The sequence below is a fragment of the Protomyctophum bolini genome, assembly GCF_963924005.1.
Source record: "Protomyctophum bolini genome assembly, chromosome: 12".
Lineage (NCBI taxonomy): Eukaryota > Metazoa > Chordata > Actinopteri > Myctophiformes > Myctophidae > Protomyctophum > Protomyctophum bolini.
In genome coordinates, this window is record NC_137873.1 from 5,414,713 (window position 1) to 5,437,714 (window position 23,002).

The 23,002-nt window shown below is 43.3% G+C and overlaps 2 protein-coding genes across 5 annotated transcripts; both read left to right on the top strand.

The window, feature by feature from the left end:
- Positions 1 to 8,284: 8,284 nt before the first annotated feature.
- On the top strand, positions 8,285 to 17,927 carry LOC308325499 (uncharacterized protein). Of its 4 annotated transcripts, none has more exons than XM_080778013.1 (3): positions 8,285 to 9,705; positions 10,318 to 10,998; positions 16,471 to 17,927. In XM_080778013.1, exons 1-2 carry the CDS (start codon positions 8,605 to 8,607, stop codon positions 10,891 to 10,893), a joined length of 1,677 nt encoding a protein of 558 aa, XP_080634139.1. In that variant the 5' UTR covers positions 8,285 to 8,604; the 3' UTR covers positions 10,894 to 10,998; positions 16,471 to 17,927. The 4 variants fall into 4 exon arrangements, with proteins under 4 accessions (XP_080634139.1, XP_080634141.1, XP_080634138.1 ...); XM_080778015.1 differs by having other exon boundaries at positions 16,474 to 17,927; XM_080778012.1 differs by having other exon boundaries at positions 10,318 to 10,994.
- LOC308325599 (mitochondrial ornithine transporter 1-like) lies at positions 13,780 to 14,685 on the top strand (the record flags this gene model as incomplete). The annotated part of the gene is made up of 1 exon (XM_080778138.1): positions 13,780 to 14,685. The coding sequence occupies one exon, from the start codon at positions 13,780 to 13,782 to the stop codon at positions 14,683 to 14,685; it is 906 nt and encodes a 301-aa protein (XP_080634264.1).
- Positions 17,928 to 23,002: the final 5,075 nt, after the last annotated feature.

Sequence of the window (23,002 nt, forward strand, 5' to 3'; positions counted from 1 at the left end):
GTACTTAAGTACAATTTTGAGGTATTTGTACTTTACTTGAGTATTTCCAATTTTAAATACCTTTACTTCTACTCCACTAAATCTCAGAGGAAAATATTGTACTTTTACTCCAGTACAATTATTTGAAAACGTTAGTTAGTAGTTACTTTGTAGACTTTGATTATCATTACAAAACATACATTAACCCCTATTACATTTCGACCATTTGAAAATAGCCGATCTACAAGCTCACAATGCCTATACAAGCTCACAATGCGTCGCATTGTGATCTGCTATTTTCAAGAGATTGTTATATGTTGAAATGGGACATTCTGCACAATGACTTATTTTAAAATACATGCCAATACCTTTGTACTTTTACTCAATAATTCCAAACTTTTACTTGTAACTGAGTATTTCTATAGTGCAGTATTGATTATTTTGATACACTTAAAAATGTGAGTACTTTTTCCACCACTGCACACTTCCAGGATCAATTGAATGTTGCCGAATGAATGATTCAGCAGTTGCTAGTGGTTAAAAGATAAAGAAACACTTCTGTCCGTTCCGATGGGAATCAAACTCAGAATTCACAGGGTGTTACTGCAGAACAGGTGTTTCCCTCTGCCCCCATGGCTGGTTGGAATCAAGCTAGAACAAACTACAAAGTAATAAAATAAGAACGTGGACGTGGTAATCTCCTTGATGTTTAGTTTTGCAATATTTATACGTCAACTTCATGAAATAATGAACAAATCTGAGTTCATTGGACATTGCCAACATTGCCTGTTAATAACGTATGCCTACATGATCAGTTTGGAAAAACAACTGGATGCCTCTTGAATAGATTCTGACTTTCAGTACCTAATATCCAACATAGCAGAAATGAAGGGTTTTCACCCAAAAACTAGATGAGAAATAATTATCTTGAAAAATATTGAAAAAGTTTGTACTTGTAGGCAACGGTAGTGAAATATGTAATCTTGTAAATTGTGTCCTTAGGCTACTGACTTGACTGAGTGCTTGAACTTGTATTTCTTGTTGGAATCGGCGTCTATAGCAGGACACTCTATTTTAGTAGGCTGCAGACAGAGCAGAGGTGTAAAACCCCTGGCATGTGCAGCTGTAGTTCACCTTCACTTTCAGTGTGTCCCCTATGCTTTTAGCAGTGGCACTGCTGCTGAAATATGACCGCCTCTGCTGAAGTTATTTTCATTTCAACTTTGAAAGTATTTTTAAATTGTATTATTATTATTTTATTATATGAGAGGAGAGGGCTCTGTCTCTCGTATCTATTTAAAAACTAACGTCATATTATTTTTGCGCTACGGATGCTTCATATCCAGGTCAATATCCACAATCTGAACAGTCTAGGCATACATTCTTCATATCTAATTACTTAAAAACGAAACTCACCATTCGTGAGATTAGCTGCGACTTCAATTCTTCATCACATAAGGTGACTCATTTTTTCAAATGGTTTCAAATGTATTTCTCATTCTCGTAACTATTTTCTTTATCCATCTGTCTGGATAGAAGATTGACTAATAATTCCATATTTTTGAGGGGCGCTAGCCCCTCCTATATACAGGTTTAATGTTTTTAGTTCAATGTTTGTTTGACAATGAAGAGAAATTAATGTTTGCTTTGTCCCTAACACAAACATTAAATCCCATTAACAACTAGAACTGCACTCTGCCGAGTGCATACTTGCTTGTTGCACACTAGTAGGCCATAAATGGCCTACTAGTGCGCAAGCAGAGCGCGCAAGTACTTTCGACCGCTGGAAAGTATCACATCTCAGTATCTCTGTGAAGGAACGTTTGAAATGTTTAATCATTACGTGTAACTATTTGCTACCTAACTACTTTTTTACAGAAAAATGAATCATTGATATGTGATGAAAAAAAAGGTATATAAACTGAATTAAAATATATTATACAGTATAATTATTTTATTACTTATTGTAAATTGTCAATTGTTTTAAATGTATTTCATTTTGTACTATAGTGATATTAATACTAAATCATGATCAGAGTAATATGTGTCTCTAACTTCAATTTCTGTAATAATACTTTCAAATTTGTTGAAATATACATGATCTAAAATACTTCCGAAATCTGTAGTTGTAATTTGATTAGCAGTATACCGTGGTTACTTGGTTCCAAAAAGTGAAGCCAAGTTTTTTTCAACCGTTAAGTCTGTGCCTGGTTTGCTGGGACCAGTTACAACATTACGTCATCGTTGAGAACTGGGACCAGAGTACATGGTGTGTGTATATGTATGACTAGCTCTCAGTGATGACGTAAGAGATATGGTCATCTGTGTAGTCTGTTCCCAGCAGACCAGGCACAGATTTACAAATTAAAAATCACATTACAACTACATACAGAGTATGTAGTTGTAATTTGATTAGCAGTATACTGTGGTTACTTGGTTCCAAAAAGTGAAGCCAAGTTTTTTTCAACCGTAAGTCTGTGCCTGGTTTGCTGGGACCAGTTACAACATTACGTCATCCTTGAGAGAGTACATGGTGTGTATATGACGTAATGTTGTAACTTGTAACTTGTAACTTGTAACATTACGTCATATACACACCATGTACTCTCTCAAGGATGACGTAATGTTGTAACTGGTCCCAGCAAACCAGGCACAGACTTACGGTTGAAGAAAACTTGGCTTCACTTCGAAGAGACCAAGCGAAACGATTACTTGCGCGCTCTGCTTGCGCAAGTAACTACATACAGAGTATGTAGTTGTAATTTGATTAGCAGTATACTGTGGTTACTTGGTTCCAAAAAGTGAAGACAAGTTTTCTTCAACGGTAAATCTGTGCCTGGTTTGCTGGGACTAGTTACAACATTACGTCATCCTTGAGAGAGTACATGGTGTGTATATGACGTAATTTGTAACTAGTTACAAATTACGTCATATACACACCATGTACTCTCTCAAGGATGACGTAATGTTGTAACTAGTCCCAGCAAACCAGGCACAGATTTACCGTTGAAGAAAACTTGTCTTCACTTCGAAGAGACCAAGCGAAACGATTACTTGCGCGCTCTGCTTGCGCAAGTAATAAAGATAATTTAATGTTTGCTTTGACACCGTTTGTTTTACATCTTCATTACATCACCTAATCATAGCAGCATGAGTTAGACTTTAATATATTAGAGTTAGATGAATAGACGTAAAACATATCTGTATGTAATATTAAGTTTGAGTCGTATTGTCAGGAAAAAGAATGATACCATAATGTGCCCTTAATAATGAATTCCCTCCTCGATGTTGTAAGATGATAAGAGCGCCCCTCACTTCACACAGGTGTGATTTTTTAATATACCGGTATATACTTTTAACACTACTGAGCCAAAATTCTAATTGAACCAATTAAAATACTGGCTCATTGTTTGGTACAGAATGATGCAGGTCAGCTCACAGTTCCTGTCATAGTCCTGGTCTGGGAGAAGAGGACTGCTGGGCAGGCAATGCTGTCCCAGAACAATGTGTCCACTCGTGCCTTACTGCATGATTCCCCATTCCCTGAAGAAGCAAAAGCCACGGCATTATAACTGCCTATTTTAGTTGTCATATTATCTTGCATCCATTCAGTGTAATCTGCCGCAGTCTAGAGCTGATAAATCAACGTCTCCTCTTAATGCTACCAATCTTCCCGCCTTCCCCTGTGAGTGCAATCTCAGACCAACAGAGGAGAATGAATCATTTCACACCTATTTTCTTAGTCAACCATTCTGGGCTTCCTGCGAGTACCCGGAGCTCAGCTTGTCAAGTCAACGTTCGCTATGACCTGACGTTATGTCATCTAATAGTATAGTGCTCTCTTCCATTTTCATGTGGACTCAAGAGATTTTCACAGCTGCCATAGGCTCTTGCATGGATGATATCATACCTCTATATAGTATATGTGCAAATTCACTGTGGCAATTAAGTGCGAATAGTCCCCTGTCACTGCCAAACCCCTATTGTAGAAAATCATGTCCTCCGATACACATGGAGGCACTTCTTCTCACCTGACATAACCTACACAAGTTTTGCAACGTGCAGAGGAACACACTATCCCTCCTCCCAGTTCCACTCCCTGCTTAACAGGCACACCGACCAACCTGTAGTAGAGTCGCTAGTGCAGCTACAGTACTCGCCATTGCTGGCTTCCCAGAAGTTCCCACCTGTGAACACGGCCAATTGTGTTCGGTGGAGCGCCTGGCCAAGCCGTATAGGCACTGTGGACTGTGGACTGGGCTTTCCTAACTAAAACATTGGTTTCTCCCAACACTTCAATGTATGCATTTAAACAAGCTTTAAGCCTCCCAAGTGTTATTTTGGGAGAGCAGATTGTGCTCTCACACACATATTTTAACACAGTGACAAAAAATGTCATTAATGTACAGCATAAGAAAGCCTTCGAACTGTGATTTTATTGAAGCAGCATGTTTGGAACAAATTAGTCATGATGCAGTGTTCTTTGGCCTGAAAGTGAGAATCCTCTTTGGAACAAAACATCCATTGTATTCCTAAATACAGTCAATACAGTACTGTATAGGCATCGGGTATTAGGTGATCGACTCGTCACAACACACTGCTTTAGAAAAGCAAAATAAGGGATAGAGAAATAGAAGAGACGGCATGATTTAAAGTTTTTTGCAGGTAGATTTTTCTTGTCTCAAAGTTACTATAACTTTTGGTGGGAATTGGAAAACACTGACATTTTTACCTCTAACGTCAGATTTTGTTTGGATAAATGTAAATGTAAAGAGTCAGTTTTACACTCTCAATTCAAACTTTACGTTTAACAGAAGTTTAACTTTGCTGCTTTGTGAAATCCGCGATACATCCTCACCATTTACCATAGAGAGTAATTTGAGAGTGTGATGATGTATACTGGGGTACACTTGATGCCCATGACTTGACTCAAGTTTATTTTCTTCTTTCCCTTATCCAGCTCCATTATGTACAGTTATAATTATAGAGTACACTATGGAGCCGTTTCAAATGGCTTGAAAACAACTTGTCACATGCCACTGTAAATGCCACTGCAAATAACAAAAACCATGTGAATCTGCTCTGCGATATTTATAAATATGATGCGCAAGTGCCCGTGCTTCCAAACAGTATATGGCTCTAAGATCATTTGTGACTAAAAGTATTGCTCCGCTATGCTATGCTGCACCACCGTGGTGGTATGTGGTGTATTATAGTCTGTGATTCTGTGTAGGTCGATTCTAGGGCCATTATTAGGCTATGTGGTCTAATAATTATCTGGGCCTCATGGCCTTAAGCACGTAATGTGCCGTAAGTAGGACAAACAGTGTAACAAACACCATATCGAGAGCTTAATTAAAGTTAACTAAAGTATACGTACATGTTCTTATGAGGTCATCCTTTTTTTTTTTTACTTTTTATGAGGTCATCTTTGATCCCACACAGTGAAATTCTCAGGGTTGTTATTATTATCCATATAACTTGGTATAATTGCAGTAGTATAGCTCTCTGATCTAACCCTGGCATTGCTATTTCAGCAATAGGAATGTGTTGCAGTGTGAGCACTGCGAGCTTGTAGATCAACTATTTTCGACATATAATAGGGCTTAAGTGGTTGAGCTGCCATTGTCCAACTCACCGATGGCCTTCAGCGGTGCATTGAAGCGGGAGTCCTTGCAGACGGACACAATGCAGCATGATGCAACAACACAGCACAGACCTCTAGACACACATGCACAATATACAGTAACAAGCATGTTTTTTCCCACACACTGCATGCAATTCCGTACATGGACATATACCGTACGAATAGGCTTTAACCTGCAGCACCACAGCCATATTAGTACAGATACTGGAGTGTTGGTCAAACATCTGATATATTATATATATACAGAGCATTATTTGCAGTACATTTGAACTTTAATGTAAACCAATAAGACATTTATTATTGGATGATTTTGCTCATTATGTTAAGGCTTTAGCATTAGCAACACATTTGCCTGACTGTTTTTGATCAATGTTTTGCATTCACTGCAGAATTCTCACTCTCTCTCACACACACACACACACACACACACACACACAATACCTCAATCTTTCATCCTCATCTCATCCTTTCTCCTCACTCCTCATACCTGATTCTCATGGGATGTGTGTGCACGTGCGTGTGTGTGTGTGTGTGTGTGTGTGTGTGTGTGTGTGTGCAAGAGAGAGAAAGAGAGAGGCAGCGACTGCATGTATTAAACATCCTACAAGTCAATGTGTCACGTGTGTGTGTATGTGTGCTTGTGAGGGTAAGAGGGATAAAAAACAACATCTCGTATGTGCATGTGTGTCGATGTGTGCGTGCATTGTTGTGTGACTGTTTTTATTTGTGCCTCATGTGTACGCAAGCTTTTCCCTTGGCTTCCAAATATAGTCTAAAATGTTTGGTTCCTCTCTGTTGGGAAACACACCTGTTCCCTTAGTGTCTATTCCTGTTCCCTTGGGAACGATTCCTAAAAGAATCACATGAAGCTCACAATAACACCATGGCGCAGACGAGAGCCTGTCAGCCTCTGTCTGTTAGCCATCTTTTTTACAATCCATTGTCTTCAAAGCTCCAGTTATTCTCTTTGAAAATAAACGCCTGGACGCAGCCATTGTGGACAAAGAGCCAGAGTGCAGACTTGCCTCAGCTATTTCTGTTAGCAGAGGATGCCAGATATTGCCTCCCTGCTCCCTCTCTCCCTCTCTCTCTCTCTCTCTCTCTCCCTCTCTCTCTCTATGTGAAGGTATGCAGACCAATTGTGCTAGAAAGGAAGCTTGGTCCATGGCTACACCAGGTTCAAAGTTCAACCATACTTGCAATGGACTATAATGATCATTCACTGCGCATATAATACTATACTGTAGGTGAACTCTCTGTGAGAAGGAGGTAGCTGTTTGAGAATACCATGTGATGAATTCTACTGTGTAGCTGGAGCCGCACATTTGCCCTTCAGACATCAGTTCCCCGTGCGACTGCAGCTGAAACAGATAGGAGTTCGTATGGTACGGAGAAGTTAAATGCATACTTTCCTACGCAGAGTGGCTGTCTGTGCATGCCTCAACAGGGGGATAGTTATGACTGAACTGTTGAACTGCGATCACTTCAGCAGACAGTGATAGAGTGAGGATGACTATGACTGCAAAGGATGAAACGGAGAGAGAAAGAATGAAAGAGAGAGAGAGAGAGAGAGAGAGAGAGAGGGGGGACGGGACGGGACGGCAAGAAGGAGAGTGAATACAGAGAGAATGGGGGAAGGAGAAAAGAGGAAGGGAAGCGGTGGAGCAAGAGGACGAGCAAAAAAAAAGGAGAAAGAGAGACCTATACTGAGAAAAGTGTTGCTCTGTACAAACTCTGTCTTCCTGTGTGTGCCATCTGCTCCTTGGTCTGTATATGTTAGTTAGAAACCCCACCTCCTCTCCCTCCCCTCTCCGTCTATGGCTGAGGAATCCCAGGCAGCGTTTAATTGTAGAGTGCAAGGGCTTTAGTTGTGTCTAATGAGCTCAGCACTGGAGCTGAGACTCACTCACACTCACTCTCTCTCTATCTCTCTCTTCTATCTTTCTTTCTCTCTCTATCTCTCTCACACGCACGCACGCGAGCATGCGCACGCACGCGCGCACACGCGCGCACACGCACACAGAAACCACAAGCTGGCAACTAGAGCCGAAGCGGACACACAAGGCATTTGGATTTTAAGTGGAGAAGATTTGATTTTCAGACATTTTCAGGTACAGTTGGTGTGTGTGTGTGTGTGTGTGTGTGTGTGTGTGTGCGTGCGTGTGTGCGTGCACGACGCACGTGCGTGCGTGTGTGTGTGTGCCTGTGCGTGTGTGCGAGCGAGCGAGAGAGAGAGACAGGGAGAGACGCAAGAGAGTAAGAGGTGGAGAAACAGAGGAGAGCAGAGCGCAGGGGAAGGGAGGGAAGGGGAGGGGAGGGGAGGGAGGAAACGGGAAATGCACAGCCAAGTGTGGGAGAGAGGAGAGAGAGAGAGAGAGAGAGAGAGAGAGACAGAGAGAGAGAGAGAGAGAGAGACAGAGAGAGAGAGAGAGACGGAAAGCCTGCAGCAGCAAATGAGACTGAACGACTAGGCGGGAGAGGTAGAGACAAACGGAGGGAGCGAGGGGGCCCCTGCAGGAGAAAGAGGTTCTATACGGCAGTGAGAGAAGCAGGAGGGAAGGGAAGAAAGTTCCAAGACGATCCAGGAGAACTGGGGTTGTGGGGTTGCGGGGGCTGGGGTCGGGGGTGGGGGGGGGTGGTTGGGGGAGTTCCGGGAAATGAAGCAAAAGACCCCCGAAAAGAAACAACTCCAGGAGAGAAAAGAGCAACATAAAGAGGTGGAGGGGCAGGAAGGAAAGGGGGGGGGGCAGTCTTGGGTATGACAAAAAAACAACAGAGAGGAGAGAGATAGAGAGGAAAAGAGAGAGGGAGAGAGTTAGAGAGAGAGAGCTCAGGAAAAGTTTTCTTGTGGGAAGGAAAGACGCAGATGAGGAAAACAGAGCGAGTGAATGAGTGTACAGTGAGTCCGCGGTGACGGCAGGAAGCTAGTCGTTTCTGAGGCGTTTCTCCACACGAGCCTCTCTAGGCTCTCTCTGGACATGTACACAGACGCCGCGCGGACCCCAGGACACCGGCGACATCCGCTGCGTGACGCCCCCTGCCAGTGGGACCACCACCACCACCACCACCCCTGTGACTGGCATGAGCTGTGGCTCCCTCACCACCAGCAATACTACGGCGGCGGCGGCGGCGGGCCAGGATGCTACCCCACGCCGGCGCGAGGGGACCACCCATCGCTGGACCTTGGGAGAGACATCTGGACTCCTTCCCTTAAAGACACAGACGGAGGGAGAGCTGCCCCGGTCGGTTCCGAGAGGAGTGGCCTCCATCGCAACCCACAGAGGAGGCCTGTGTTCGCGGGCCAGCCGGCGCCGGGCGACAGGAGCCACGGTCACCCCTCCTGGGACACGAACCCTGCCCAGTGGCGGTGCCCGCCGGAGCCTGCTGGCTTCAGACACTACCCGTCTGTGAGGGAACAGTGCAGCTGTGTGGTGCGTGGTGATGTTCCTGGGGTGGCACGCCCGTTTGACACCAGGCCACCGCAGCAGCAGCCACTCCCACCTCCACAGTTCAAAGGTCACAGACGCCGGCGGATCGTCAAGTATGTGTCCCGGTTTGAGGAGGAGGAGGAGGTGGAGGAGGAGGAGGAGGATGATGAAGGCCAGGGACGTGAATGTTGTCACCTGGAGCAGCTGACGCGCGCCACCGATCGGGTGCACGCCGCCGTGCCCAACGGCGGCCACTATGGACTGAGGCCGGCGTACTACGATGGCTGGGAGAGCGATAGCCATCAGGACTGGAGCAGATGGAAGGGTGGATCAGAGGAGTGCTGTAATGGAGGACGCGGGGGCCCTCACAGGGGATTCTTCTCCACAGAAGTCCCCCAGATACACATGAGCCGGAGCAGACGGAAAGGGATATATGTTCCTCCTCCTCCCCCTGAGAATGCAAATCACGAACCCCCGAAACAGCCCACTGGTGATGGCGACTGCTGCCTCAGCTCCCAACAGCACCAGGATACAGATCTGGTGGGACAGAAGGGGAAACAGGACTCTGTCCGGGATCAGATCCGACAAGTGGTCACAGACTTGGAGGATGTGCTGGGGGGGTTGAAGCAGGTTCACGTGGAGATGAAAGAGGTAGTTGGTCTCTATTAGACGTGTGTGTGTGTGTATAATTAAAGTTTTGTGTTTACAGCAGGTGTGCTTACACAAAGACCCAGGTTTGTGTTCAGAGACCTCTCAATCTTCGATGTAGACATGATTATGGTGACATCTAAAGTCATTTACATGACATGACATGACTAAAACGGCTACAGTGCACGTTCATGTTATATTGTGTGTGTGTGTGTGTGTGTGTGTGTGTGTGTGTGTGTGTGTGTGTGTGTGTGTGTGTGTGTGTGTGTGTGTGTGTATCTGTATTGACTATCGTTTTTTATTCATCTTCTAGGAACATTGATTAAAAGTGATTTGCACTGACCTTTTGCAGAAGGCAAGGAAATTCGGTTGCCTTCCTCACAGCACTAAAAAAAAAGCTTGGCTCGAGACTGTAGATAAATTATACAGTATCCATTTTGGAATGCCTCTATTATATGGACAGGACATCTACTTAAAGTGACCTTCATTTATTCTGGCTGATTCTATAGGAGCCCTTTTTTTCTGGTTCGGTCACGTAGCCAAGGGAAAACCACTGAGAATAACATGCTATATATGAATATTGATTTGTTATGTATCGACCTTCTTGTCAATCAGGTGGTGGAACAGATTGATCGTCTGACAGTGAACATGGACTTGAGCGAAGACGTAGCCAGCGTCACCCAGGGGGGCTCCGGCATGGTGCACGGCACCTCTCACCCGGGACACCTCAACATGGCCCTCGTAGCCAATCACGATCCTGCTTCCATGCAGGCGTCCCAGCAGCACAGACACGTGGACCACGTCATCCTCAGAACTAACTCTCCCTCTCCCGTTCACATGGCGTCCGTGGTCAAGACCAATCTTATCGCACAGCAGCCTGGCCACGGCAAAGACCCCAAACACGAGCGGCCGCGCGCGAACGGCCACCCTCCTCACCTGTATCCCCCCAGAGACTCCAACCACCACGTGGGCCCCCCCGTCCACCCAGGACCCCCCCATCCTCCCCCCCATCAGAACCTGGACCCTACGGTTGTTATTGGGAGAAGCACCGCTGGCTCCAAGACCCAGAAGCCTCCACCTTACCCCCAGAACGGGAGATGCGGGAAGGGCCCCCCCTGTCAGCCCCCTATACCCCTGAAGATGAACCCGCCACACCCCAGGAGAGGCCGACAGAGTACCAGCATGGTGTGACGGAGGGAGGAGGAGGCTGCCCCAATGCAATGGGGGGCTGAAACATGAGACCCTGCAACAGTGAGTGGAGGTCGGGGACCAAGCAGGGGGGCAAACTCATGGTAAGTTTCCAGTTGTCTTACACGCTTTACTACCGTCTCCCGGGGTCATCATGCCTGTGTTCCCTCAGTTAGGGTTAGGGTTGGTGTTAGTTTATGTCACATATATGCAACAGAACATATAGGTCATATTCAGGTTCTTATAATATAAGAACCTGAATATGTCCTAATTATCTACATATATTCACATATGTAGATAGGTAGGACATATATGCAACATATATGGCTCTTATAGTGGCATATATGCCACATTCAGGGCCATATATGTGTACATGTAGATAAAGGACATAATGTCAATTGTCAATATATTAGAGCTATATTCATATACTATAGAAATCATATATAGCTCTTATATATTGACATATTCAGGTTCATAATATTGCATACAGACAATGCACCATATCATACATAGGGCTGATATTGTATGTATGCTCCCTTACTACCTGCCTTACACTGTTCATTTATAACTTTGAACCTGGTGTCCCTATTTTCTTGTCTTGTAAATAGCAGATCTACAAACTCAGCATGTCACGATGCGTTAAAGTTTAAAAAAACACAGCTTAAGTGGTTACAATTTAGTCAAAGTTAAATTGCAGATTGTACTGTGAAACGAAATGCAAGTTTATTTGTTTAGCTGAGCACAACTGGGCAATTCAAAGTGCTTCACACAGAACATTCCGCTCATTTAGTTTCTTATTTTACTATGTTGATGTTTCTGTTCGTCCATAATGCCTGATTGTGCCCAATGACGTTGGGCATGTTTACTGGCTGCGTTGGGTTATGACTTATAGTCACTAAATGAATCGCAGTGTTCCCCTGTTACACAAGGGGAGTATTTACGTGTGTGTGTACGTGTGTGTGTGTGTGTGTGTGTGTGTGTGTGTGAGTGAGTGAGTGAGTGAGAGAGACTGACTGTGTGTGGTTGTGTGGGTGGGGGGCGTAGTATGTCTGCTTTTGTTGATGTCACATGATTTCCCGGTCTTCTTACACTGCAAGAAATGTCTGCCTAGTTAAACTTTTTCATTTAGTTTTGAGTTTCTTCCCCCCCTCTTATAGTATATGCACAGTGTATAATTTGAGTAAATCGTTCAATGTCACATATATTCACTTTTAAAACAACAAGATAGCAAGATCCCGTAATCTGCTCTTGCTCAGAAGCACTTTAAAATCAATCCCATATAAACTGGGGGAAGTTTGATACATCTGTGTTGTCTAATTGTCTTTTCTTGTCTTGTAGAAAAAAGTCATACCTGTATGATCTTGCTCAATTGGATTTTTAACTAACACAACTGAAGACTCAATATAGAGAACAGGGGAGATGACCAAAGAGAGGGAGGGGGGCGAGTGAGGGGGATTGTGCATGGGAGATAAGACATTTCTTGCAGTGTAAGTCATCATTACTAAGAGAAGTGGGAGTTGGCAGGAGTTCAGTTGTTTCTGGCAAAAGAATGCCCCCCCAGTTCTTTTTTGTGAATTATTAGACACAAAAGAGGCGTCGTTATATTTACAACATGATAACAGCTGTGACTCACAACTGGTATCATTTACTGTGCTGAGTTTTAACAAAGAACTCACCCTGCCTTGTGTTATTGTGATAGTCATACTAGAGACATTATCAGGATAATGATGTAACATAATAACACTTGATTGAGATTAATCGAGTGTCTCTGGGGGTTTATGTGTATAAGATGAGTCAAACGACGAAAGAAATCACCGTTTCCAAAATGTCCCACCATTACAAAATGGGGAAAAGAGGTGCATGAATGTTCCTCTGTGGACACTTCCCTCTTGTGCAGAGTATGCGCAACTGCAATCTATTTTTCTGACCTGTCTGAGTTGGGCAAGCACAATCTGGTTTTAATCATAAAACCTTTGGCCACATGCCAGAATGGAATGAGGCAAACCCTCGTTATATATTGCAATGGCCATATAAACGTGGGTACTTATACAGTACGCAGCATTTGACTCACCCGCTACACAGCTCTCCACATTGTGTTGCAGAGAGAGAGAGAGAGAGAGACGGAGAGAGAGAGAGAGACTCACAATTAACTGGAATGGGATTGCGACCTTATGCTTTAGGAAAAAAAGTCTGCATTGCATACATGGGTTTGTGACTTTGTGTTAGGCTTCTATGTATGCTTCAGTCATTGAAACATAATCATAGTCCTTGAAACGAAGAGTTATGTTTGGAAGGGCTGGTGCAGTCACTGCATTCTCCTCACCTCCTGGCTTTCTTTGTATTTATTTGAAAGTAACTGTTGCGATATTACCGCCTTGCGTTACCCGATTGAGTCTGGATGTTAAAGGGAAACTGGTTTTGTGGGGTACAATGCAACGCATTCAGTACCTACCCGTAGTTAATTCCAATTTGTCTATTTCTCTCTCTCTCACGTTTTATTCAGAGAGAGAGTCCATAGATTTGGCTGCCACATGACGTCACAAGTGAAAGCCAGACATATTTGGGCAGTATATGCCCAATTGTCCATATATGGGCATAAACAGATCTGCAGTGTGACGTATAAATGCGAGAGATGTTTAGCAGATGTTGAGTGTTGAGTCTTTTTTAGATTGTTAGGTGGAACGTCATGCACGAACCTCCATTGTTAGACACAGCTTGGATGTATCCAGCGTGCAAATCTCCAGCCTCCAGGGACATGTGTCATCATCTGCGTTGTCAAAGTCAACCCTTGAGGTTTTACGCTATAAGTTCATCTTTGATCTTCTAAAGAGGAGCTTTAGCTATAGCTGATTCAATAAGAGCCATTACGCTGTCAACTTCTCAGACACCATGACCCCGCATCCAGTGATCCAGGCCACGATTGACCTTTCTGCAGGAGCGGTAGGAGGCGCAGCGTGTGTCCTGGTCGGGCAACCACTGGACACCGTCAAAGTGAAAATGCAGACATTTCCGACACTGTACCGAGGCTTCCGCCATTGTCTTGGATCTACCTACAGAAACGCGGGTCTGCGCGGACTCTACCGAGGCACCGTCCCAGCTCTGTTGGCCAACGTCACGGAGAACTCCGTGCTCTTCATGAGCTACGGCTGCTGCCAGCGGCTCGTTTGCTCCGGCGCCGGTCTAAGCAGCGACGCCGTCCTCAGCGACATGCAGAAAGCCTGCGCCGGTTCAGTGGCGTCCGTTTTCTCCGCTCTCGTGGTGTGCCCCACTGAGCTTGTGAAGTGCCGTCTCCAAGCCATGGAAGAAATGGAGGCGTCGGGCAAGATCACCAATGGCCAAAGAACGGTGCGGTCGGTGGTGAAGACGGTGCTGAGGAACGATGGACCGCTGGGCTTCTTCCAGGGCCTGACCACCACCCTAGTCAGAGACATTCCCGGTTACTTCTTCTTCTTCATCACCTACGAACTCTGTCGCTCCGCGTTTGCGGAACACTTGAAACTCCCCAAGGACGACATAGGCGTGGCACCAACCGTGTTCAGCGGGGGTTTGGCGGGGGCAGGTCTTGAGCTGGTGGTCTACCCCGTGGACTCGGTCAAGTCTCGGATACAAGTGATGTCCATGATGGGCAAAGAGGTGGGATTCCTCAAAACATTTGTGGCCGTCGCACGTACTGAAGGTGTGAGGGCACTTTACTCTGGCCTCACCCCCACCATGGTCCGCACCTTCCCAGCCAACGGAGTGTTGTTCCTGGGTTACGAGGCCAGCCGGAAGCTCATGATGAAACGCTTTGACTAAGGCCACGTTCATACTGCAACAGTCTCTAGAGCAGGGGTGGCCGTCACAGGTTGCGAGTTGGTCTGGCGAGTGGGAGCCCTGGGTTCAATCCCTGCTTCCGCGCAATGCTACACAAGGTTAAATCAACACTCTGGACCTTTTGGGCCAAAAGGTAGATGGGGATCTACCAGTATATCACAAAGTCTATATGCAGGTAGACCAAATGTCATGACATGGCCCTAAAAATATATTAAGTAATATATTGAGTAATACCATCTTGTGAAACTATAAGAAGATTGTGAATTTTCTGTCAGAGATAGCTATACATCCATAGGAGACACTTTTGAAAGTTGAAAGCAGTATTTCAATGTTTTTGCATTCATTTGGATATAAACATGTGTGATTTTCTTGGTCTTGGTACTGTGGGCAGTAGTCTGTTTTCTCTTGGGAGCCAGGTCTGCCCGCAAGACTGTGTTGACTGAGTCTATTGTAGCATATACTTTAAGTTGGACCAGTACTGCTGTCAGAAGTAGGCGTATGGTGGAAGGAGTTTGCATTGAAAACATAAAGAACCTAAGACACTGTAAATTATGCTTAAGATATTATTATTGAAGGAAACAAAAGAAACAACAATGCAGATATAAATAAGAGTAATTCAACCCAAAAGTAGGCTCAGTCAATTGTTCATAGTTTGTCCAAAGTCAAAGTCATTTCAAGGTCAGGTGGGTAATGTGAGGCTGTGTTTGAGAGTGTATGGAGTGGTTATGGGGGGGAAGTGTGTGTTTGAGTGAATCAGGTCCTACCGTCCAGGTTCTCGTTCTGGGCTCGCCATTGTGTTCATCATCATCATTCATGGGGTTTCATGGAATAAAGGGAAAACCTGGCCTGAACACAAAAAGGCCAAATTAAATATCTTATCAAAAATAATAATCAAAGTAGCTGATCTACAAGCATACAAATCAAACAATAATTTACAAATGTCAAATCAAATAATCCTTTAAGTTTTAAACATCAAATGAAAATAACCAAAACCAAACAAAACAGTTCAAACACTTCAAACATTTCAAACAATAAACTCACCAATTCAGTTCAAGTTCTACAGCTCATCCAGCTCATCAGTTCGGTTCGGTTCACCAGTGTGTATTTGGACGTCTAAAACCAATCATCAGTGTTAATATAATGCTTTATAATGAAGAGTAAAAAAGATTGTAGAAGAAAGGATACAGACCTGGCACAGCCAGTGATGTGCACCTCACTGACTGAGACAAAAGTGCTGTGCTTTATACTAGGGTGTGGTGATGATTGCTGATTCCAAACTGGTGTGACTGAGTGAGTGATCGCTGTGAACTGATGCAGATGGTACCGTGACCATACAAATGCATGCGAACTGATGCAGATGGTACCGCGTGACCATACAAATACAGATACAAATACAATTATAAACCTGGGTTACACTATATCAAGTTAAAAGGTTTTGTAATGCATTTTGGAATTATATTCCAATAGTTTTGGACTGGATCCAGTTGGTGTAAATTAGCTCACTGTGCATGTTGTGCTCATAGGGTGTGATTCTTCCATGTGTGGGGCTGAGAGTTGCTGTTTTCAGAGCTTGGGCGTAGGACCGTAGGTGTATCGGGGTGGTGCTTTCATGTGTATGGATGGTAGTATGTGGTGGGCATGTATAGGCCTACATGGAAATGTATAGAAACAGCCTCGAGGGAGCTCAGCTGCATGGGATTCACTGGAGGGAGCTGCATTTTTTATTTATTTAAATTATATTTTCCCTTTTTCTCCCCATGTTTCCAGCAGGAACTGATGCCATTGAGACAAGCTGTCAAAGAGGTGGAAGCAGAGCTCGGCCTGAAGGTGGGGGTATTTCCAAGGGGGAAAAAAAAACAGTGTTCCAACTCAAGCCAAACTCCATTATGCAAGCATTTGATGTGTGCAGAACCTTTGAGGGAACTTGCAGTGGTGCACAGAAACCTCTCCCTCTCCAATCCTTCCTGGGAGATTTACGTAATGTCTGAACTCACACTGACCATTCACCAATGTAAAGAAAATATATGATGTATATTTTTCAACAGTATTTATTTTCAGTTTTGTTTTAAATCTGTGATGCTGTGCTACCAGTAATACTCTTCTACTCTGATTAGTCAATCAAGAAATGTCAACAGGAGATACAGACATTTGATGAGTTTTAAAAGTTTGGGTTATTGATTAATGGAGTACTGCAGGGGTGCCCCGCTTTTTTGACTTGAGAACTACTTTAAAAATGAACAAGATCTACCCACCAAAAACATTATTATACCATTGCTGAAAATAGTTTATATATGTACCTGAGGCTTTGGAATAGAGGGTATGCGCGTGACATCATCATCAAACCAGGAAGTTATGCAGGAACGCCTACTGAGTGGCAAAAAACGACTTTCTGGCCTTGACATCCACACAGAAAAGTCCTATCTGATTGCATTAAACAATGTTAAACTCACTTTGCATGTTGATTTGACACTCGATGTGCCATTTAACTTTAAGCATGCGCATACCATACCCTCTATAGCGTCACTGGTTACATTATAAGACAAATGCACTTGGAATGGGAAATAGGGGGGCGGGGGGGTTTCTTTGTTTTTTTGTAATTAATTTGTAGTGATACCGACGTTTGTACACTTGAAACCATAAATATTCTCTAGGGACATATCATGTGATCCACCTGCACAGCCTTTGTGATCTACTGGTACTGTAGATCGCAATCTACCTTTTGCGGGCACCCCTGGAGAGTACTGCCACAGTATAGTTCCATATTATAATGTCCCCCCTTTTTGGTTTGATTTTCACACCTCGGTGTTTCCTTGGGGAATGTAAACTGAGTGTGAGGAGGAAATGGAAATCCATTTGTGTATCCCCAACAAATCAGGGAACTTGGCTTAGAGTATATATACTCTAAGGAACTTGGTAAAGTCTAAGTTTAGGTTCACACTCCATATCCTCCACTGCATCCACGCTTTGTCACAACAACACCAAAGAGAATCCAGAGGAAATGCTGGGTACAGGGACGTGACCGGAATAATAGATAACTTACTGTAGGAAGTTGGAACAACATTGCAATGCGGTGGGAATGTTCTGCTTTTTTTTCTTTTTTCTAATACAGGCTATTTTTCCACATTAATGTCTTAAGTTATCTGATTCTCTCAATGTTGCCAGTTGGATGTCCTACATTTACGGTATACAAAGAATAAACTAAGCGTCCTAATCTGGAGAAATATGACTCATGCATGATCTTGTTTTTTTTACAGCACTAATAAACTCCTGAGCGGGGTTCTCAAATGGTTTATTGTTGGTCTGAATGTGGTGCTCTCTCTCTCCATTTTAGGACTATTTTTTCAAGACCAACTTGGGGCAGAGACAGAGTTTCTGTTTGTTTAAATCATGTCTGAGATTTCACCACTCTGCCCTCACTGCTGTTATCGCTGTACATTTCCATGTTGTCTCTCAATCTTCTCTCTCTCTCTCTCTCTCTCTCTCTCTGTCTTCTTTGTATCTGTCTCCCCCCTCCTCTCTCTGGCTCTGTCTCAATTCATACATTTTTTTCAATTCAAAAGTGATTTATTGGCATGGGAAACATGCCAATTTTTCAAAGCCAACGCATTTTTCCTCCTATGCCCAGCTTTGTGTGTTTGTGTGTAGCCCATAGCGATGATTTCATTGGCTGAGCACCCCATAGCAATGATTTGATTGGCTGAGCAATGTACATACTTATACATACAATAAAAAGTGAGGACAGAAAAGTGAGGAAGTCAATTGTGATTGGCCGCTGAGAAGTGAGGACGGCAATTGGTGATGCTGTATGATGATGTATGATGACAAGAGCGCCTCTTACTTCACACGGGTGTGATTTAAAAATTAATAAAATTAAAGACTAGAATAAAGAAAATAAATTTGTAAACAGGGTGGTGTAACATTGCAATCAGATATGTAAAATAAACTTTTACACATCTACAGTAGATCTACTGTATTTACAGAGATTGGCACACTGCAGATACTGCAGGAATAGTCTTTACAGTGGTTGTATTCCGTCTTTTTCCTGTCACAACAGCTCACAAATCTTGCTGTTGTGTGCAGATGTGGACGTTTTTTATTAGTTTTCCAAATCTTTTGGGGAGTTTGTAATCTGTGCAGTATGTGTCTCTGATGTCTTACAGTACAGTTTGTGTGCAGTGGGTGGCGGTGCACATGCAGTCTGTCCTTCCTCTCTCTGTGTTTTTGTGTCTGTTTCCCACTGCAGATTACGCCGGTCCCATGAAACAAAGCATCCCCCCCCCCCCCCCCCCCCCCCTCTTTCTCTCTCTTGCTATTCTTCTCTCTCTCTACTCTCACTATCTGTGTCTGCAGTGTGGCCCAAACATGGAAGAGAAACGTTGGTAAGCTTGTGAGTGGACTATTAGCCATGAGGAGTTCAAGGTCATACATTGACAGCTTATGACCTAGCTTCTTGTCCAGATGGAAAGTATCAATCAATCAACTATTGTCACAACACAGTTACAAAAACAATTACTGTACTAAAGGTACAGTTTCAAAGTACTTTTTACCTTACTCAAGTATTTCTGTTTCTTGATACTTTATTACACTTCTACATCACTACATCTCAGACACAGTGTAGTTTACATACACTACTATTTGAGAACTTTTTAGTTACTAACTTACTGGTCACTTGGCAAATGTACAAATCTGTACAAATCTACAGATTTCACACATTTTGAAATATCCACTTTTGGTGCTTTAAGTATATTTTGCTGCTTTTACTGGTAACATTTTGAATACAGTACTTTTACTTAACAAAGTGGTGCTACATTGTAGTAAAACACAAAAAGAGTACTTCTTCCACCACTGGTGATTGGTGAATTTGCCAGTCAGTGTAAGTGTATGATTAAATTGGCACATACAGTAAATACAGTATGTGCCAATTTAATCATGTTCCGCTGAGGTAAGTGTTCTGTTGCATAAGCAAAACAGAAAGCAATGAATATTTCTCATGACTCAGTATCAAACTATGTTAGAATAACTTACATATTCCAGATGCAACATTGTCTCACTTGCTATTCATAGGAGAGGCCTGTTTTGGCAGCATGATAAAAGAGATGTTGAAAAGAACCCCCCCAATTCCCCTATTCTCCTCGCATAATTTCTATCTCTTAATCCCATCTGTTGTGATAAGGATTTTGCAGACTGCTGAGCGAAAAGACCAAGGAGCAGTTTGGTCCATCATCAAAGTAGTCACTTGAGAGTCCATTGCCCTGGCTGGCCATAATGTCTGAGGCACGTAACGTCTCTGAAGAGGCTTTTAGCACGACTGTGACCCGCTGTACAAGGCTGTCTGCCGCTCGGCATACACTGTCTATTCATCCTGTCAGACAGAATGCACACTCGCTGAGATTCTGGCTGCTGTGTCTCTTTTTGTAAACAGAGAGAATGACTCCGGTATGTCGGAGTCTCAGACCAAGAACAACACTTAAGTATCCCAATTTATACTTGGGTCTTATGACCATGTTACAAATGCATCGCGTTTGTTCACTTGAAAATGTGTGATTTTTTCCTGAGCAACATGGTTGTACGACAATGTATAAATGTGACTTTGCCCTAGGCACAGACAGCTTGCGTTTGTTTATCCACTTCAACCAGCCCAAACATAACACTACATGACTAGGATGTGCTTTTCTGCTTAATACCCATAGGTGTGTAAGCCTACAGCTTGTTCCAGCAAGTTATCCGGTCCTGTCCTGGTCTGGTCTGGCCAGGCCAGGTTGGGGGGGGGGGGGGGGGGGGGGGTCTGAAACAGCTGGAGTCTTTGTCTGAGTGGGCAGGGCCTGGACCTGAGCAACATTTGGGTGCTAATAGGTACACCCAGGCCTCGTAAAATACGGGGTCAACCGTGGAAACGTACTAGCAGGGTTGGGTTGGCTGGGTGGTTGATGGATTGCCAAGTGAACTAGAGTGGTTTACACACTTATGGCCAACTTTAATCTATTAAAGTTACAAGCAAATCTCCCAAAAGTAATCAGATTGCAGTTACATTTATAAAAGAATAAGCTATTTGTTGGTTTACTCCGAGGTGTTTTTATTGACAGATAAATAATGTAAATGTTCCAGATGAATACAAATAAAAAAGGTATATAAATGCAAAAAGCTGTTAAACAGTGACAGATAGCAACAGCCAAACAAAACAAAGACAACAGGACAGAAACTCTTGCTCTCAAACTCTCCCAGCACAAATTGTGCCCTCCTCTCTTAATTCCTCTGTTTCATTAAAGATATCACATAATGGCAGATCGAAGTACAAAAGTAACATTTTTTTTTAATAGAAAAGGGTATCTTTGAAAAACAAAGAAAAGGTCTCGCACACTGTCAGACACTTTTTTTTCCTTTTTCTATTTTTGGTTATGTTATCTATTGTGTAGGAGGGGTTAGCGTGCAATTATTGAAATGGTCAATGAAGGGTTGCCAAGTCTTGTAAAATTGGTCTTCACTCCCTCTCAATTCAAACTTTATCTTTTCTAATTGCAAATAGTGCATAACATTTGCGTAACACGTGTAGTGTGAGTCGGAACATGCACTTGCGAGCCAGTATAGTCACACATTTTTACCATGCTATATTGAAAACTGGACGTCAGTTTGACCCCCAGGCCTTTTGACCCCCAGAAATCAGTCAGTGGATTCAGGTCAAAAGGTTTTTCAACAATGTCTGACAGTGATTTAAATATACTTTGACAATATGTTAGTTTTGTGCAGTGCCAGAACATATGGGCTAGAGTGGCCGGCGAGTGGTGACTGGCCACATGTGTCGCATGCTGGATTTACATTTGGATACATTCTGTTGAGATTTTCCTTTTACTGGTGTTTGAAGGACAAGCAAGTTTACTTACCTGGCGTCCGTAACAATTTTTGACAACAGGGTTTAAGAGGAGTATACATATTTTACATAATCTCTATAGCTTACTTGAAAGATTCTTCAGTCATGGTGATGCTCTTGAAGATGGAATAAAGCAGTGTTTGACTCTAATGCTCTTGTTTAGTAAATTAATCTATAAACAACATCAATGTATGGATGACAGTATTAATTTGATACTTTGTTGACCATGTTTAACAACCATGCATCAAACACATTGGAGATGAAGGTAAATTAACTGACTTGCATTATGTGGGCTGAACCTTGAAGTAGTATTCACAGTTTTTGATCTGTTGCAATGAATTGTCAAGGCATGAAATCAAACAAAACAAAACATTATAGAAATTGCTCTGTGGCTTGGTGTTTGATGCAATTAAATGAGATTCTGTCATTTGTTTGACAGATTCTAGAGTCTAAAAAGAAAATACTGTCAATGAATATTTTGTTTGAAGTTGGATATCATATGAATAGCAACATTCACACAGCAGTACTTGTGCATTTATCCTTCACTTCTCATACCACCCAAGTCACAATACCTCCCAGTTTGAAAGGGAAGCATGGATTCCTCATCAGGCAATTGCATGATGTAGTCTGCACGGCAGTCTCTAACTTGGGACTGCCTTTGGTTTGCATTGCACGTTGGTGGAGATGTCTACCAGTTAAGTGAACCATGCGAGCAAATGGGACCTCTACAGTTGCCTGTATAGTATCAGGCCCGCCTATACGCTATGTTCTTGCTGTAGTATTAAAGCACTCTTTCTTTGAGTCAATGAGATGACAGAACTGCTGAGGAATTTCTCTGCTCTGTGCCTAAACCAACCTGTCAAGATCTATGGTCCCCTGGCCGGTCCCCTGATGCATCCTATCATCTCACGTGCACCTAATCCAAACACTGCCCACCTACTGTATATGCAGATGCATCCGGAAAATGGTTTCAAAAACGCTTTCAGTGTTATTAGGGTGAGGTTGGCCATAGGAAGCTTGGCAGAGCCCGGGCCGTCATTAACAACAGCTTAACCTCCCTGTCTGAATTCCTCACCATAATCAAACCTGCTGTAGTGTATGTGGAAGAGGCGTGACGTTTTGAGGGAAAGAGGTTTTAGATGAGTCATGGCCAAAAGAATGGTACCAGAGAGTGCAGTACCACACTGTGCTTGTGTTGAGGCTATACCAGTCCAGATGTCTGCAGTGCATGCATGCCCACAGCTGAGCAAACAGACATCGTCTTCTCTCCAGCATGACATGTTTGAAATGACATGCCAGTCTGAAAAGGAACAGTTCGGTTAGAAGGGCTTTCAGACTTCTGTAATTGGCTTGTCAGAGCAGATTAAAGGTAAATGTTTGATTTTCTCCCTCATTTAATTAACTGGCCCAGGTTGAGTGAAGTAGTTCTTGACT